We start from the raw sequence: 19,810 nt of genomic DNA on the forward strand, positions 1-19,810 counted from the left end.
CAGCTCTTTGCTCCTGCTACCCACGGAGGCTGCTCTGCCAGGTGAGATCAGGAGGATGAGTCAGTGCAAGCGGTGGCCTTCAGAAGTGTGGCCTAAGCTCCTCTGGTCAACTGCTACCTGTCTTGCCCTTTGCAGAGTGGCCAAGTGTCCTGGAGGCCACACTGCTGGCCAGAGAGCTGCTTTCAGTGAGCAGGAGCACGAGGCAGGGCCTGGGCTCACACCCAGATCCTTCAACAAGTGACCTACACGGTCTCGGCAGCCCCACAAGCTAAGGTTCAGCACAGGCCCAGTACATACGACACACTCAGTAAATGCCACTTCCTCTCCCTTCCTCCTCCTAATTCAAAAGGAATCAAGAGAAAGCACTTCAAGACATGAACACCAAACAAACAAATAATAAGAGGGTCACAAAAAGAGGCATCTATACCCCAGATCCCCAGACATACAGGGCACCAATTCAACAGGCCTCAAAGTCTGGGCAGCTCCCAACCTGCTCCTGGCCACCCTCATGCCTGGTGCAGCTCACTGTGCCCCTGCTGTGTCCCCACCTGTACAGGGTCCGAGGGGCCAACCGCACAGCTGCTCTGCTGTCTCCTCACCATAATCTCCGGCCAAGAGAACCCATGCAAGAGGTTTCTTTCTGCTCGTGACCTTTCTACCACCCTGCCCGCGGCTGTTCAAGATGGCTGATGTCTGATAACTGTTCACTCCTTATTATCCTGGCTGAAACAGGCTCCCAGGATGTTGCATACCCGGCCACATTCTTCTGGGCCTCCCACAATTGCTCTGACAAGGTTTTGTCATCAAAGGCCAAAAAAACGATAACAGCCACAGGGGGAAAGTCTCCGTGTTTCCTGTAAACCTGCTTGCAGACCCAAAACAAAGATTTCTGGGTATGTGGCCAGGGATAATTTTACTGCTCTGCCCCATTCTACTAGGCAACGAAACCAAGGTGACCCGGCATGCTTACCTTTTTGCTCTAGCTGCTAGGAAGCTCCAAGCCTTATGTCTCAAATGCTATATCTTTTTCATTCAGGACTTTTCCCTCCTCTTCTCCCCATTTCCTTCTTGGCCCCCATCTCTGGTTAACCTTACGTAGCACCCTGTATCTACACTGTCGCTGTGCCCAGTCCATTTTTTCCTGATGTGTGTAAAACCAGGGAAGACTTAATATGGAACTGCTCCCCAACCGCCACCCAGAAAGCACAAGCCATCCCCGGCTGAGGCTGGCTGAGGACCTCCCAGGAGTGTCCTGCTCCCCACCACCCTGCCGCTGGGTTGTGAGCCCCTGCACCGCAGCTCTGCTTACCTGCCATGATCCTCTGGGCCTCGTAGGGCTCCATGTAGCCAGCGCTCTCCCCCTTTCCCGTTTTGCTCTTGAGGTCATTCTTGGCATCAAAGGGGTCTGAGTAGTCATCAGCTATGGTCACCTGCAGGGAGGAAGAGGGCAGGGTAAGTGAGACCACCTGTGGCTTTTTTGTTTCCCAGCAGGGCTTTGGGGAAAGCCTCAGCTAGGTGAGCAAGAGGGGAGAGGAGGCAGGAACAGAGGTGCAGCCCGTCCTCAGGGACCCACATACTGGCGGGGCTGCACCCTCTGACCCCGTGAATGCAGCCTGCCCGCTCCAGGCAGTGAGGTGGGAACAGAAGGGCACAGGGGTGGAGGCAACACACTCTGTTCTAAGCACAGCGGCAAGGACCCGGAGGGCATCTTCGGGGAATGTGGACTGCTCAGTTAATGGGATGGAAGTGGAGGAAAGTTGGAAATGAGATCGATGGATCGCAGAAACCCTAGAAATGCTGACATGCCCCCGTGCTGGCTGAGGCACGGAAGAGCTTGTCTAGAGACGATTAGCTTGGCACTCTATTTCCCCAAACCTGGAACACAACCACGCCTTGGGTAATCAGAAAACAATTTGGTGAGATCAACGCACCGTAAGGATGACTATGGCCCTGATAGGCCAAATGAGAACACAAAGGCAGCTCAGGGATGGACAGACAGACTGCCGGGGCCTGGGCCTGGAAGGACTTTGGAAACAACAAACCTGAAGACCTTCCTACAACACATTGGGAAACTGAAGTATACAGGGGCAGAGGCTCCACTGGATCCTCCACCTCCAGGTCTCCTCACTTGTCGGTATTCCAGAGCCCAGCCCCCACCTTCTCTCCCCAGAGAGAAGTTCCACGACTGAGAAAGACTGAGTCACTTGGGGGTGGAGAAATCCCATGAGAGTCTCTGGGATTCTAACATTTTAGAGACAAAGTTCCACATTTTCCCTGGAGAAGGGTAAAAATCCTCGGTTGGAGGCTATGAGCAAACAAGGAACAAACTGTTCCTCCCACCTCTTACTTCCTAACCCCTATAAGGGTCACACTTTCCAGAGGGAAAGGACAAGAACCCACCAAGCCCATGCCCCTACCACAAACCCCCGGCTTCACTACAAACTCGCCAGGTGACGTCTCCCTAGCCCTCTTTGGTCAAATGTCTGGCAAAGGTCAATTCCTCAGCCCCCAACCAGGGCCACCCAGCTGCCTCTCATGGGAGGGGGGAGGTGAGCATTACTCTCCACTCTTGGGGTTGCATGAATTGTTATTTAAATTGTGGGTTTAATTAGAAACCACAGGAGCCTGCCTGCTCCCTCCCAGCTCCTGGAATGCAAGGCATTTGAGGGGCCTGCAAACCCCAGGGGAAAGGGAAATACCCTTTGTCTGCCTGGTAAATTGCAGCCACCCTGGCAGGGTGAGTGAGTGACCGCCAGCTGCCTGGAATGGGTTGCCTGCAGAGAGGCAGCGGGGAGGCAGCTCTGTCCCCACGCAAGGCTGGGGCCCAGTGGAAGGCACAGCACAGGGCCACCACTGCTCCCCAAACAAGAGCAGCTTATCTGTAAAAGACCCGAGCCTGGAGCACCCAGCAGCCACTACCTGCAGCTGTGGGTCAGGCTCTGTGTCCCGTGGGGGCTGCCTCCAGATAATGGCAGCCTTTCTTGAGACTCACTGAGCTTAAATGACACCAGGCCAGGGAAAGAAGGGGGTGGGAGAGAGCAACGTCTCTCATTTGATATTTCTACTCTACCATTTGCAGAACACATTAGGGAAAAAATTACATACATGAACCACTGTCAAACAGAACAGTTCAGATGCTGGTCAGGTGCAGGGTTCTATGTCTCAGAGTTCAAGGGACCAGCTGTCCAAATGGAGAAAAATGATGTGGCTGCTGTATATGACATCTAATCTCATTCCTCCCATCCCAGACTTCCTCACTGTCTCTTTGCAACATGAACATCCTCCATCGATTTTGCAATGAGGAAGGGAACAAATATTTCTCCAAGAAAACAACATCATGTCTGGGGACTCGCTGGGGGGCACAGAGGGCTGGGAGAGGGGAGTTAGGCTGCAGTCTCCATAGTAATCTAGAAATCAGCATTCCAGCTCTTCTCGGAAGTGCTCTGTAATTTGTGAACACGGAGGCTTGCAGCATAAAACCAAATCTTTGTTCACCCTGGGACGGGAGCTCTGGGAGGCCTGAGATTCAGCAGGCGCTATCTGTATTTTCTAATTAAAATGAGATCTGAGCTCAGGCTGTCACGGGGCCCCAGCTGCCTGCACTGCTTACTTCCGTTCCAATAAGAATTTACAAATCCTAAAACCAGGAAAAGCCTCTGGTCTCTGCTGACATATGGTTCCAGTTATACCTGCTGACAGTTGAAAATCCTTTCATTTAAAAGGGGGAAAAAAGTTTAGAATTCTGTTAGTTTAAGAAGCAAATCAGAAGGTTCCTAAAAATGTATATTTAATCAATTTGCTTTCGAACTTCAAAGTGAGGTTGGTGGAGGAAAGGGAATTTGAAGTTTGAGCAACCCAAAACTCGGCAAACACTACACTGAACTGTCTGACCTTATGCAAAATCACGTCCTAGTTTTGGGAATAAAAATTTAACCAGGTGTTAGGAGAGTTGAGCAGGTAGTCAACCCGAGCACCATGTGAAGTGCCACAGGCCCCAGCCACCAGGGCTGGGCAGTGTGACCACTGTCCAAGCCCAGGGCTCAGTGTAAGTCAAGATGGCCAGGCAGGAGGTTTGTGTGAAGGCTGCTGCTCTTCTAAGTGAAAAGAAAGGGAATGAGTTGTCCTCAGATGTGGGCTTGCATTCTTTGGTGGGATTGGTTTTGCTTTGCTTTAAAATGCCCCAGTTAGTGAACAAATCCTGTATATCTAAAAATTCAACCAAAAGAGAGCCAGCCAGGACTTCTCCGTAGACCAAGCCACCTGGGCCCACACAGGACAGACGTAGAGCAGAGATGGGAACCTTGGCCATTAATCCTACCACTCCATAAGGAGCTGACCAACAGCAGAAAGAGAGGCTGTCAGGATGCTTGGCTTCCTGGGATGGGCGCTAAGTCCTAGGTGAGTACCTTTCCTGCTTTCAAACAAAACTACAGACCCTAGGTCAGCCCCAAGCCCCTAAAGGACTTCCACAGGTTCACAAAGTAGCCAGGCTTGTCCTGAGACCTGCTCCAGCCTCCCCTTAGGGCAGGGCCTTGTCACACTCACCTGGCAAGACAGCAAGGGCCTCAGGGGCCTGCTCTCACCTCTGGACCCCCAAGCTGGGGTTCTAGAATTCCACCACACACACCCCCCCTCAGGCTCTCTGAGCTGGTAACAACCAGGGAGGTGGTTGTACACGCCTCCTTTCTGGAACACATATACTGCTGGATAGAACTCAATCCCTTCCAACAGTCTGAGGCCCTGGTGCTTCTATCTTAGGGACTTGGTTTTGTGGTAGGAAGCAGTCTGCAGCTGTTCATGCCAAAAGGGAAGGACTGGAGGAGGGTGGGTGTTGCCACTTGGCCACACTTCCATATGCACCAGTGAGAGCTGTAGTTGCTTTTGTGAGACAGCTGCACTTGTGTGGACAACTGGGTCCTCTCCTCATGCCCTCAGTGGAAATGTACCTTGGTGGGGCCACTCTAAAGGGTGACTTTCGGCGGAATCCATTAAAATTCCCAAATGCACATAGTTTGTCCCAGCAATTTTACTTCTCAGTATTTATTCCCAAATGTGCACAAAGGGATATGGGCAAGGATGTTCAATGAAATAATAATGAGAAGCTGCAAGCAACCACTACATCCACTGAAAAGGGAATTGCTAAATTAACTGTGCTAGCTCTATACTATGTAATATTATGCAGCAAGTACAAACAAACAAAAAAGCAGCCGCTCTATATGAACATAGTTCTCCAAGATGTAGCTCTGAATGGAAAGCAAGCCAAGTTGTAGAATGATAAATACATCATCTTACCTACTTACAAGAAACAAAACAGAAACCTGTATCTTTATTAATTTAAAGAAAAGGCCTGTGGAGATGGACACCCCAACCTGACCCCTCTTCTGGAAGGAGGGAGAGATTGGGATGGTGAAGGGGAGTCGGAGACTTATTTCTCTGTAATGTTAAAACATTTTCAAACAAGGAGAACCTATTCGTGTACTATATGCAGAAGGGAGCTTGTTTAAAAGCACTCCTCTTCCACAGGCTATTTTTGGTATGGTAGACAGACTGTTTCCCAAACTTGCCTGAAGACAGGAATGGCCTGGAACTCTTGTTAAGAAAACAGATTCCTAGCCCCAGTACTCTGTATATTTAACAAGCAACCCAGGTGATTCTTATCAGGAAAGTTTGGGAAACCATAAGCTAGAGCCAGCCCCTGCCCTGCCGGTCTAAAGGCAAGCCTCCAGATATTACTCTGGAATTCCACGTTCCCCAGGTATTTCTCGGCCCTGTTCATTAAAGTGAAGCAAGAAGTCTGTGTTAACTGCAGCTCTCTGGCTGTCCTCCCTGGGGGTCGGCTGGAGGAGATGACCCAACATGCCTGGTCCGGCCCAGAATCTGAGACATGGAGGTATCAGCACCCTCTGTGCGATCCTGCAGGAGGCTCTAGATTGAGCAACTCAGCCGTGCTCAGGGCTGCGGACTCAGGATGCCTGCCCTGCCCCCACCGCCCTGCAAGCAGCAGCCCAACAGGGGTCCTGGCCCTGAGGACCTGGAAGGCTCTCTGCCCTAAACCACAGCAGCTTTAGGCCAAGTCCATCTTGCTAGCAGCAAACTTGTTCCAGAAAGATCACGGGCCGAAGGCACTGCCAAGAGGAGCCACTGCAGAAATGCACCAGGAGTCTCTGCTGACATCTCTCTGCCCACATCGCTCAAACCTGATGAAAAGGAGGGATGAGAGAGATGGCGCAGCACCATCTTCCAGGAGTGGCTGGCCCACACTGTCCCCACCACCACATGGTCACCTCCATGTGCCCTGTTGTCTGTGCAAATGGGCAGCCACAGGCTTGCTGGACAAGGAGTCTCCGTACTGCTCTCCTCTCTCCACAAAGTGGGGGGGCAGCACCCCACGAGGCCCCGGATTCTTGCCAGGCCCTGACTTCTTTCTGCCCTACTCCAAAGCAAACCACACGCGAACACACTCGAGAACGCTCTCAATGGTCCCAGCCAGACTGTTTTCTTATTGATTCACCATTAAGACTGTACATTAGTTTCCTTAACAGTATTGGGGCCATGAATCTGTTTGGGAGCCCGATAACCGACGAAGTTGTGGCTGCCACAATCACGTTTATATATAATGTCTTAAGCACATTAGAGGAAGGTCATGAACCCCAGGGTAAGACCAAGAGGCGAGTCTTGAGACCCGCCTCAGAGACACTGTACCAGTGGAGACAGACACACTCTCCGCCTTAGCAAGGTGGCAGGTGCAAGACCACGTGGTACTTATTCCATCACAATTCACAGTCATTATTCACCTGGCTAAAAATACAGTGTGGTGTGTGACAGGCCTGCCATTTGGCTGTGTGGGGGTCACTGAGAGAGAATGATGGCCTGGGGCTCTTTGTCTCCACCTGCCAGCTTGAAACTCAGTGACCCTGGCCCTCTCCCGCACTCTGGGGGTCAGAAGGGCTCCTTGGAGGTGAGCAAACAGTGTTCAGGGGCAGCAGCAGTCAGAGTACCTCTCTGTCCCCATTGGAGGGCTAGACAGGCCTGGAGTCCTGGCTGTCCTCTGGGACCCATCGTGACACAGGCCCTCAAAGTCCTGAGGCCCGGAAGATGGAGGCTCTGTTGCCATGCCAACAGAGAGATGGCATTAAAGAAACAGGGATTCAGGAGTACGAACAGGGCTTCAAATAACCAGGAAGATGCTTGGGGAAGAAGCAGAGGACAGATGTTGTGCACAGGCACAGAAGTGGCACAGAGGTAAGCTGGGTGGTTCAAGAAGGACAACTGACAGCCAATAAAGGGTCAGCTTGCCTGGGACAGGGAGCTCCTGCCACTTTTTGAGTGTTCAAACAGAAGCTATGAGATAGCTTTTGTTTTGAGTGGAAGCTCAGCTAACTGGACACCACTCTCAGTATTTTTTTAGCACAGGCTCAGTACAGAGCCCACACTCAACGTAGGCATAGAGATCGGAGCCACCCCATAGCAGAACCTCAGCTTTAAGGACTGCCCAGGTGGGTGGCTGTTTCCAGACCTGCCACCATGGCCAAGGCAGGCAGCACTTCCAAAGCCCCAAGGCTGACCGGTGGCAGCTGGTCTGCAGCAGCCTCCTGGGGCTGTGCAAATACACAGAAAGGCAGGTGGCACTGCAGAAAGGACAGTCCAGGCAAGCGGAGCTCTGGAACCGGCTCTGCTACACACTTGCTGAGTAACTCCAGGTAACCTGCTTTATCTCTTTGAGCTCCAGCAGTTCACCTGTGAAATGGGGCAGAATGGTCTGCCTTCTCAGCTTCACGTCAATGTTGTAAGGAGCAAATAATGAGATGATTCATGGAAGTGTTAGTAATTTACAAAGAAAAGGCTATGTCCTTGGTACAAAGCAGGCAGCACTTCCTGGGTGCCCAGGATAGAGGTAAGTGCTGTGAGGTGCAAAAAGCACCTTAAGGCATGGTCTCTGCACAAGCAAAGCTGCAGCTCTAGTGAGAAGAAACCCCCAGCCACGGCCCAGGTCATAACCAGGGAAAATGGCTGCAATTAAGCAAGACAACAGCTGTCATATTTCTCAGCCACGAACAGGAAAATGTTTGTGAATGATCCTTTTTTCCCCTTATGCCTTGAGTAAGATGCACCTCCTGGTCGCGGCCTGACCACCTGTGCTGGAGACAGCAGTATTCTTCTCTACACCCAGTGTCCAGGGCTCCAATGGGACCACAGAACTGGGCTATGGGACATCCTGTGCTGGCACACAAGAAAGCACCCCCACTCAGTTTTCCCTGTCCTCAGCTTTGACCATCATGGACGAACTCTCCTTACAGGTGCGCAAATAAATCATTTCTGACATGGTTAGGAAATTAATTTGGGGAAGATTAATTAGCTACGTTGAACGCACTCAGCCACAACTCCTGGAAATCAGACGGTGGGGAGGGCACTTTTCCACCCTGACTTAGAAGGAAGAAAGGGAATGAGCCCTAAGGTCCAGTCATGCAGAGTCACCTCAAAGTTCTAAGCCCCCTCTTGCATGCACGAAGGCCCCCGCCAAGCTCTCTGCCCACAACCCTCTAGCGGCAGGGAACTCACGACTTGGCAACACAGTCCTTTGGGACAGTCATCACTACTAAAGGAGTCTTCCTTAATGCAGCGCTGAAATCTGCCTCCCAGCAGCTCCCAGCTGTTTCTCTGCACTGACCTAAGATGTTCCGTTGTAAATGTTCCTTTATAGACCTGCTGGTTACCTGCCCCATGTGTCAGGAGGTTTGGGGGGATCTGAAGTGGTCACCACTGGTCTTTCTAGTCCTGCCCTTCCCATGGCCACAGCTGCTTGCCTAGACACCTGCAGGCTCCGACTTGTCAGGGAAGATGCATTCCTAATTACAGCCTCTGTCAGCTCCTCTCCAGCCCTGCTTGCTCAGCACCTGCACCCCACCCCCTTTCAGCCAGGACCTACAGACAGAAAATTCAGTGCATCCCTCCTGAGGACAGAAATACCCAGGCACTACTGAAAGGGCCTCCGGGAGATAGTCCAGTCCACTGGGTCTCAAACTCTTTAGTGTGTCTAACTAGCGCAAAGGAAATCTTATATGAAGATTTCCAACATGCACCACTGAAGAAAGTGCCACCACCCACGGTCTGCAATCCGTGAATCCACTAGGGACAGGAGGCCCTGGGGTGGTAAACTTAGCAAGGTCAGTGCTAAACACAGGTAACCAAACCCATGTTTACTAACTCTCAGGTCCACACTGTTTCTATAATACCTATACAGCTATCTAATTTTTCTCTTAAAGTAATCCTTAAAATTTACAGGGCATACCTATCACAACTACCCTCCAGGAAGATTACCTTGCTCCTCTTATAAGGGCCACCACCTATCACCGCAGATAGTTCTTTGTGGGAGGTGGGCCCAGGCCAGGCTGGGTCCATGTGGGGTCATCAACTCAGCCTACCTTCATTCTCCCTGAGCTCTGACTCCACTAGGCTCTCCTGCCCTGCAAACCCCTTTAACCCCGGTCCACGTTCCCAGACAGCCCCTCCTCTTGGGCTTCCTGCTCAAGGGGGTACAAATGTTCCTTCTAAGGGTTTGGGGCCACTGCCTAGAAAATGCTCTTGCACCAGCCCTGGTTGTGAAGAATAAGAGTGGGATTTTCTTCTTTCTCCTGCAGAGCTAAGGGCTAGAAGGCTAAGGGGAATGTACCAGCCAAGAGCAAGATCATGGCTGCTGGATGATCTTGTAAGTAAATGACTTGATCACAAGTCATTTACACCTCTGTCCTCAGCTTCTTCACCTAGAAAACGAGAGGGCGAGTACATGTGGCTTACTTAGAGGGGGCCTGGCACACCACGAGGCTCGATGAGGATCAGGTATGACTGTCATCGTCCAGTCCGGCAGACTGCCTCATCTCACGGGGGAGGAAACCAAGGCCTAGAGAGCAGGAGGGTCTTGCTAAGGTCATCTGGGCGTTAGATCTCCCACCACGCTTCCGAGTAGGCAGGTGACATTGCAGAATGCTTATCAGCAGGGTGACAAAACTGGACTCCTGCCAAATCCCGACCACGAGAGAACTTAAGTCATTTGTTGACCTACGTATGTATAGCCTGCCTGCTTCCAAAACTGGTCTCAGACAGCTTAATTCGAGGCATTTTTCTGTTCCTGATAGGCACAGCCTGTTTGTCTGCCGCTCCCTTCCCAAGAAGGGTTCAGGAATGCCCGTGAGGCTTTCTCACGGTAACACGGGCCTGCACAGTGTGCTCACAGGAAAAGTATGTAAAGCAAAACAGCGGAGCCCAGAAGCCAAAGGCCTTTCCTGTGCAATATGGTACCTTTCAAAGCCAGGGATCTGTGCCCCATCCAGGAGCTGGGAGCAAGCACAAGTCCCCGAGCGTAGCCTCTCCCTCCAGCGCGTGCTTTCTGCGCTTTTGCAGAGCCGAGGTTAAAGGGGAGGACAGCTCGGGCCTGGTGCAGCATGCGTAACGCAGGCCAGCACAGCGCTGTGTTCAGCAGCGGCGGCGCAGGAATCCATGCTAAGCGAAGAGGCCCATTAGGATGATTCATGCACTTTCCCACAGGGAGCTGAAAGGCAGGCCAGGCACCTCTAAGCCACAGCAGCACTGAATGGCTGCTCGCCCCACGGCCACAGACAGGCAGCAGTGGCTGCATTCACCACCACCAAATGTGAGGGCTTCTGATTATATTCAGCTTAACAGGGGATGCTCAATAAATGCTTATTCACTTTTTAAAATTATGCTGTCTTTTGTTGTCTTCCAGCAACCAAGCCTCAATGAACTCTGTATGTGCCATTATCTAGGCTAGGAAACTGTCCCTGTCTAGGCTAGGAAACTGTCAGTCTTGTTCACCGTGTGCCTACCTGTGCCGGGCAAGGCGCTCTGTGCTGGGGATACTGAGGAGAGGAGAGGTAGGCCTGTTCCCCCTGCTCTTGTGGAGCTTCCAGGCCCTACAGAACACAGGCATGAGTCAGTTCACCTCCCCAGGGAGGGCCAGCAAGTGCCAGGCAGCGGGAGTAGATGCATGGGTGACGGTCCTTTCACACCCTGCCTGAATCACAGCTATCTGCAAGGCCTGCCTGCTTCCACCGCCCGCCCCTCCGGGAAGGCAGGTTCTGGAGTGTGTTCCTTCTTAATATATTACAGCATGGCACCTGCACAGCAGGGCCCCAGCAAGGTGTGCTGGGCAGGAGCCAGGGGCAGGGCAGGTGATTGCAGGGCGGTGTTGGGTTCTGAGCCCTGAGCTGCAGGGCTTTCAGCTTTCTCACCAGCTCTGGGGCTCTACCTTCTCCAAGGTGAGGTTTCCATGCTCACCAGGAATCTTCTTCCTGCCGTATGGAGGAGACTGAGGCAATGAACCAAGGGACAACATAATGCCTGGCACGTGCAGACATGGGCGAGGGCACAAGGACACTGGCGAACAACAGAAAGGACACTGTTCTCACCCTAGAGCTGCGGTCCCCAACCCATTAGGAAACGGGCCACACATCACCACCTGCCTTCCACACCCCTCACCTAACCCATGGAAAAATTGTCCTCCATGAAACCAGTCCCTGGTGCCAAAAAAGTTGGGAACCGCTACCCCAGAAGGCACAGGCCAGGTGCCTAGTCATGCCCAGACACAGATGCTGAAGCAGGGACTCGAGGGCAAGCGGTTGATGTGACAGGAGACAGGTATGAGGGGTGGGAGAACAGGCACGAGAAGGAAAGGTGGCTGGGAAAGCGGGATCAAGCCAGCTACCGAGGAGGGCAACTGGAGCTTAGTCTGACAGAGAAACTCTGGGAAACTGTGCACGAGCCACCCCTCAGAACAACCTCCCTAAAGGTGAGGGAGCTGGGGGGTGGTCAGACCCCCACCCCCGGTAGAGGCTGCTCCATCCTGACCTCCAAGCGTGTGGCAGAGCGTCCCCCATTCCTAGGTTCTGGAAAAAGGCCGCAGGCACGGAGGTGCAGATCCCAGCCAGCTGGAGAACGCCAGACTAGTGAGGTAGGAGGGACAGGGTGGGGCCCTGACAGCATCTGCTGCCCCAGGGAGCGGACGTGAGCAAAGAGGTCCCTTTTGGTGCCTTTGTCCCAGCTGAGGCAGCAGCAGCAGCAGCAGCAACAGTGTAGGTGGCAGGAGACTGCCCAGGGCTCCCTTCTGCTTGGCCCCTACCTGGGTCTCCATGTCCCATCTCCTTTCCCGAGTTTCTTTCAAGTAGATAATGGCTTTGCAAATGCAACGGAGACTGAACAAAATCACAGAGTCCCCAGAAGCCACCCGCCCTAGTGCAGGCTGCCTCTTCCTGCAAAGCCCACGTATCATTTTCTCCTGGGTTGGGGTCACTGTCCCAGGGACCAAGCAGTTGCCTCCCTGAGGAAGCCCATAGACCACACCAAATGGGGACACTGATGGGTCTCTTTAGTCCCTGCAGAGGCCTGCAACATCAGCCTGGAAGCTTCAGGGAGAGCCCAGGGCTGTTGTGCCGATGGGTGGGCTTGCACACGCATGTGAGTGCTGTAGAGGTCTCAGGGGAACACAGACCACGCTAGGGTGAGTCTGTGTGTGGACCAGGCTGCAGCCCCTCACAACTGGCTGGTGGCGGGTGTACCAGCACTGCCAGGTCCCATGCCACTAACCTTGCAGCTGGGGGTGCTGAAACCCAGGCTTACTCATGACCTCATAAACACACACAGAAGCAAACCCCCTTCAGCAACGACTTTCCTGACGTCATCTAAAAACCAATCTCCTCCTTCGTGTCAACAAATACAGCTCAGGTCACAACCACAAGCGTAGAGAGGAGAGAGCTCCAACCAAGAGCTCCTATGGCACCTTCGACCCGGCAATGCCAGCTCCAGGGCAGGGTGAGTTAACTGAGAAGACACACCGTGCAGCGAACAAAAGAAGTTAAGGAGTCTACTTGTTGATTAAAACAAAATTCTTGGCATCTCAGTAACTGACAAAATCAGGTCTCAAAATAGTAGTTATAGTAGGATTCCACTTTTCTAAAATATAACATCAAAGACATGTGTTTATATGACAGAAAAAGGACTGAAGGAAATGAAGTAAAATATAGCACGCACAGACGCACGCTCCCTCCCTCCCCACCACCTGCCGTTCCATGGGGCAGGGCTGCTCTGGTGGACACAGGACCACTTGCTTCCCAGGCTCAGGGAACCCTCTCTACTCCTGGAGCCTCCTCCCCACAGCTCCGGAGCCCTGGCTGCACCCAACCCAGATGCCTAGCTTGCAGACACGTAAACCATTCTAGGTCACCATACCTATATCTTGAAAACACCTGTGGCCCCAAAGCTTTCAACACCAGCATGGTCCAGTTGGCCGTGCCCAGCGCCAGCCTGGCACGAAGTGACGGAATGAACCGACAGAGGGTTGGCAGAGCCACTGCCCTATGGGGGAATCCAGACGTCCTTGCCAGGGAGGGGCAACTCATGCTTACCACAGTATAGACAAGCGAGTTGTCACTCAAGTACTTGCCCCTTCCTGGCTGCATGACCCTAAAGCAACTTACATGACATACTTGACCTGTGCCTCAATTTCCTTATTTGTAAAATGCGAATAATACTAAGGCCTGCCTCATGAGGTTGCTATGAGATTTAAATGACTTAATATTTGTCAAAAGCTTAGAAGAGTGTACACAGAACATGGTAAGCACCATTTTAAGTGTTTGGTAAGTAAATATGTACATTTTTGCATGGCATGTGCACCATACCTAAACATGCACACATGTACATGGGCAGGCATGCACCACAATTTGTTTTCTGCATGTGTGTTGTGAGGTTGGATGTGTGAGCTCCCCCTCAGCTCGTGGGGAGAGGGAGAAGGGTTGCAGTCAGCCCTACACCAAGAAGCCCGGTGAGTGAAGTACAGCAAGGGCATGACAGACAGCTGTGGCCAATGGACCCAGCTACTTGTCTGGCCGGGCTCTTCCACGCCAGCTGCTGTTCCCGGTCGGAGAGCACCTGTGACAGAGGCCCCCAGACACCCTGGTCCTGGATGACACACAACTTTCCTCCCCAGGGATGTGGAGCCCCCAGAGCAAACACTGCAGATGAGACAGCAAAACAAGCCCAGATAACCCCCACTTGCCAGCCTCCTTCCTCCCACAAGAGGCCTCACCCCCACAATTCCCCCCAGCTGCTTTTCCTTCCTCACAGAGGGCTGTGGAAAGCAGGAGAAACGCTCTGAGTGGGCAGTATTTAGGAGTCTAAAAGGTCCAGCCCAATGCACTTGATTTCCCGGGTTAAGTACTATAGGCTCTCATTTTAAAAATGCCAGTACATCAGGGACTTTGACATTTATGGTTCCCAGGGCCGGCTTCATAGGCATGTGGCCTGTGCAGTCACAAAGGGTTCTGCACTTGGCTTGATGCCCAGCCGTCACCACCTGGAAATTCTTAATAATTTTTTAATGAGGGGCCCCACATTCTTACTTGCATGGGGGTGGGCCCTGCAATTTATATAGTTGATCCTCACGGCTCCCCACATCCAGACATTTCCATGGGGAGCTTGAGACTCAAACTGCAGCACCTCCCCCAATGGCAGGGCACCATTAGCTAAGTCATACTCTGTTAGTACCTCAGTTTCCCCATCTGTAGGACTGGAAGGGTAGAGTGAGTCCTCGGGGCCAGAATTCTGAATTTCATGGGCCATTATAAATTATACAAGAAAGAGGAAGGGCGAGACACAGGATCACTAACACTAAAAGAAACCCAACTACTACCTGCCCTCACCCACATTTGACAAAGGGAAGAACAATAACAATCAACAGTAACAAGGAAATTGAGAATAAAAGACAGTCCTTTAAAGTGAATAGATTTCGCTTCATAAAACCCTCCCTAACTTTTCATTTTTCTAATTTCACTGGAGATCACCATGCTTCTTGGGGAAACATTAGGTGTTTCTGCCCTTTCAACAATATTTTAAAAACAAGCCCTCCTTTGGGTTCCAAGGGTCTGGTGTACGTGTTACAGCTGAAGGGTGCTGGCTTTTCCTGCCCCCTCCCGGCCCTGTGTCCCTCCCACACTAAGGGCACTTCCTAGATCACCACTGGGGCCGCTCTCTACGAAGAACACAGCACCTGACAGCAGCTTCATGAGTCAGGCCCCGAACGGCCCTTAGTTACTAATGCACGTTGTAAAGTCCCCTTTCCAATAGAAGGTCATAAATCACCTGCCACTGCAAACACCCCCTCCTGAAAGGGAGGCAATGGGACCTCGAACTGAATCCCAGACTTAGCCGTTTCAAAGGAGTAAACTCTAATCCGCTGCTGAGTAATTCAAGCCATGGGGAGGCAGGCTCCTCACTGATAAGCTGCTGTCACAGGACATCCTGAGCCACCACCCAACCCAGCTCCCTCTCCTCACGCACCTCCCTGCTGAGACCCACGCCTGGCAGGACTCAGGGACCCAGTCCTGGAGGCTGGGATCCTCTAGTGCCAGGACTCCAGACTCTCAGACCGCGCCCTGCAGGAGCTGGAGGGTCCTAGAGGATCAGAGCTGGCCAGAGCTCAGGGACGATGCTGACGACCGAGGAGAAAGGGGCCCACCATGTGCCAGGCTCTCAGAGGTGTGCCTGCACATCTGTCCCCTTGTGTCACCCCATTTTCAGATGAGAAAACCAAAGCTCAGAGACACGGAGAAACTTCCTCAAGGCAGCACAAAAGGTGGTGCAGGTTTGAACCCAGGCAGGCGTCACCCGAACCTCTGGCTCTTCTGTGCCTCCCACGGCCGCTGCAAGAGTTTCTGATAAGCCGGGCTCCTTCCCGGCAGAAACAGATCTCTCAAGGGAGGTTTGACAGGAAGAAGAGGAAGCTCTGCCAGTTGGGCTCAGATGTGCCAACCCTGAGCAAGCGCCACCCCTGACACTCCTTCAGTCAGCCGGGCACTGGAAGTCTCCCTTCCTCTTCCTCAGCCGCCCTGTGACTCCAACACACCTGCACCCTGCCCAGCCACACCTGGGGAAGCAGTGCTTCCACCTGCAGCCTGCACGAGGCCTGGTTTCTGGCTCTCTCCTCCCTCTACCCCTACCGGCCTCATCCTTCCTGCCAGGGGGATCCCACCTCCCCACCACCACTAGAAGCAGTGCAGCGTGGCACAGTCCTCGTCCTTAAATTACAAGGAAGTAACACCAGTGTTGTTTTGAAGTTGCTCACAGCACCCCACGGAGAGGCCCTGAGAACTCCCTTGCCACCGGAGGGAATGAGCCAGAAGGTAAAGCTGCTTTCTTAACAGGAGTGAATCCTCACGCAGCGCCCAGCAGGTACTGAGCACTCAAAACCTGCCGGCTGTTGTTATTTTACAAGGATGACTGTAAAGAAACTCAGACTTTTCTCATTAGAACTGGCAAGAGAAGGAATTTTATGGTAGAGTTGGTTCATTTTTCATGTGGTTACGGTGCGCCTAGCTGAATTCAAACCACTAGGCGTCCACCAGGCAGTGAGGATTGGAGGATCTGGGAAGAGGAGGTGGGCCCCGGGGTCAGCGTGGTCAGCCTGAAGGCACTGCAGGCTCAGGCTCAGAGGTGGTGGTGGCGGCTGAGTGCTCACCTAAGATAAAATGAGAACCCCACCACACCCACTTCTTGGGGATAACGCCAGTAATTTGGGCCACCTGATTGGCAAGAGGGGGCCCTTCCAACCCACAGATCTCAGAAAAATGTACCCCTGGAGATGACCATTTTGAAGGGCTCAGACAGGTCCACCTGAGTGGTCTGGTTACACTCCCTTCCCCCCACATTTCTGTCATGCCCACCCTCTGATCAGTGGGCAACAAGACTCAACACATGGACCCGTCCTGGGGTCCCTAACGAGCTGTCACAGCCCAACCTCTTGGCCTCAGGGACTGGCTTGGGCAGGGCTGCTTGGTGAGTAAAGGCAGGAAGGGCCCTTGAAGCTGTCCACAGCCTTTTCCACCTAGGAAAAATCCGATGTCAAATCCTGACACCCTCCCCAGCACCGCCTCCTGGATTTAAGAAGGGGAGAGGTGGCTTGGGTTTTAGAAAGAAAATTGGATTCCCATTCATGAACTCCCCACACGGAGGACACGTAACAGGTAAAACAGGTTCTGCCATTGATGAATGAGCTCGGATAATAATGGGGCTCACCCTTTCCCATTAAAAATATTAACCTCATTCCGGCCCAGTGATGTCATAAACTCAGGGCCCATGAAGCTCTCTCACGACCTCACTTCCCATCCGCCAGGTGAGGGGATTGAGTGTGCACCTCTCAACCCAGGGCCAAGCCAGGAAGGCATAGGCCCTTTGGCAAGTCCACAGATGCCTCATAAAACTAAGTGCAGGTGGATGGGAAGGAGAAAGAGTGTCAACTTGCCATGCGTATGCAAGAACCCAGGGGCCACAGCTGCCTGGGACCTTCATTAAAGCGATGCAGCGCTTACGTGGTCTCACACAGCTTCCCAAAGCCAACCTGACCACAAGCTGCATTGACAGTGGTGGGACTTTATGACCCAAGGCCAGGGAGGTGACTCTCTCGCCTCTCTGCACAAACCAGAGGACCACTCGAGAAACCTGTTCAGCTTTGGGCCCTGCACTTTGATAAAAAAAATCTGGACTCCATGTCTCATGGGCATAATTGGAGGGACCAAGTTCTAGAGAAGATCCAGGGGGTGGGGGTGCAAAATGAGTGGTTAACCCCCAGGGCAGAATGCAGATAAGGTCAGAGGACAGAATGAGGACCCATCTGTAACCGTAGAGGTTACAGAAAAGGTTTCAATTCAATTTTAGGAAGAATGTTTGATCAGACAGCCATTCAAAATAGAACAAGATATTTTGGGAGGTAGTGAGCTCCCTGTCACAGGAGATCTCCAAGCACAGACCGGTTGAGCTAAGATCCCTCACCATTGCAAACTATATGCTCCTCCTGAGATGTTCATGGTACCCCAAAGCATGGGACTAGGGGCAGGGGAGCCGGCGTTAAGGGGGTTGGTCCGACCTTATAGAAGTGCAACCCTCTCTCTCACTGTCACGAGAAGCTTCCAGGCCTTACTGGCTTTAGGGACCAAAGGGTGCTTCTCTGTGGTATAACCGGCTCATTTCCCAAAAGCATGTGAGGGCGAGAGGCTGGACATGCCCCTGCCCTCTCAGGGAGGTGGCATCACCACCAAGGTAGAGATGAGATGGAGAAGGTGGGTGTGGCTCCAGGGGGGACCCGGGCTGCTCAGCGGGGAGGGTCTCAGCCTTGTTCCCCGACAGCACCTGAAAGGTTGTGTGCTGTGGGAGAAGCACAGAATCATGTCCAAACCACCTCTGTCCTGGAATTCAGCAATGTCCATGGTGGGCCAGGTCCTGGGGACAGAAGGACAAGGATAGCTCAGTATCTGCCCACAAAAAAGTGGACAGTCTCAGGAAAAGTCAGCAAATCTCTTCTGCAAGGAACCAAACAGTAAATATTTTAGGTTCCTGAGGGTCACACAGTGCCTGCTGCAACTACTCAACTGCCCTTGCAACGTGAAAGCAGCCATACACAAAAGTCATTATTTACAAAAACAGACAGGAGCTGAATATGGCCCAAGGAGCTGCAGTGACCCTGGTCTAGCCCAATGGTTCTCAACCAGCTGCACATTAGAACCACCTGGGGAGCTTTCTCAAGCCACCCATGCCTGGAGCTCCACCCCCAGAAATTCTGATTCAAGTGGTCCAAGGTGGGGCCCAGAATCAGTGTTTTCTAAAATCTCCCTCAGAAGCTTGGATACGATGCATCCAAGATTAAGAATCACTGGTCTTTGGCAGAAACAGACACGTGCAAACACCTCACTATAATCCCACATGATTTCACAAACCCAGTGAGGGGAAGTGACTTGCTCAAGGTCACGGTGAGTCAAGAGGCAGGGAATCTGGGCTCAAGATCTTTCCCCTGCACTTGGCAGACAGATGGGCCTGAACGCCTTGCCTCTTCCAGAGGTACAAAGGCCTTCCTTGGGGTACAAGGGTGTTCTTGCTCACCCCCTACTACCCCAGGAAGGTGAAGATCCCACAGAAGTCCCTGCCACACTGGTCCCAACCCACTCTAATGCACTCTCCCCAGACCAAAGCACGATGACCTACAACTAACAGGGGAACAGAATCCTCCAAACAGCCTTCTTTCTTTTGAGAAACAGCATTTTTACCAAATTTTAAATAGTTTATTAGCATCTGCAGGAACAAAAGAGGGCTATAAAAACTGTGTATCTTCAGTCCTAACAAGCACAGCCACAGGAAACTCTTCACCAATGACACCACCCTAAAGACCTGCCAAAACGTGCCGCCTGCCCGGAGTGCTGCCCACGCAGGACTCGGGCACAAGGAACCCCAGAGGAACAAGGAGCCCTCGAGAATGTTGCAAGAGCTTGGCTGAGGCTGGGCAGCCACTGGCGGCGATGATCTCAACGTCTACAGAGCAAACGAGCTCCGGCAGACGGGGCAAACCCAGACATCCCTGCCTTGCAGGAGCCCTGCTGGTGGCCACTGCTAGCGAGCCTCTGAACCCCAGACCCTCTTTTCCATCCACTGAGCCACAAGGACAGGCAGGAGCTCGAGAGAGCAAGGACAGGACCAGCACAATGATAATACAATAAACACAACCAGCTACCAGGGGCTATGTTCGTTCCTTTGATCCTCACAACCACCCTATAGATTCTATTGTCCCCATTCTACAGATGAAAAAACTGAGGCACAGGGTGGTTGGGTAATTTGCCCAAGGTCACCAAGGCAGTTAAACTGCAGAGCCAGGACTCAAACTCAGGTGCTGTCCCAGGTCCGGCTCTTAGCACTGTGCTCAAAGGACTTCAGAAGTGACTCTACTGTGAAACTCCTCCCGCAGAGATGGCAAAACACCCAG

The 19,810-nt window shown here is 52.4% G+C and overlaps 1 protein-coding gene across 1 annotated transcript in view; it reads right to left on the reverse strand.

The window, feature by feature from the left end:
• The window catches only part of SHB (SH2 domain containing adaptor protein B), a 134,512-nt gene that overhangs the window by 84,775 nt on the left and 29,927 nt on the right, over window positions 1-19,810 (reverse strand). Inside the window, exon 2 of the mRNA XM_012769056.3 lies at window positions 1,310-1,430. Within this exon, the coding sequence (XP_012624510.2) occupies window positions 1,310-1,430 (121 nt within the window). The remainder of the gene's footprint in view (window positions 1-1,309; window positions 1,431-19,810) is intronic.

The sequence above is a fragment of the Microcebus murinus genome, chromosome 12 (genome assembly GCF_040939455.1).
Source record: "Microcebus murinus isolate Inina chromosome 12, M.murinus_Inina_mat1.0, whole genome shotgun sequence".
Lineage (NCBI taxonomy): Eukaryota > Metazoa > Chordata > Mammalia > Primates > Cheirogaleidae > Microcebus > Microcebus murinus.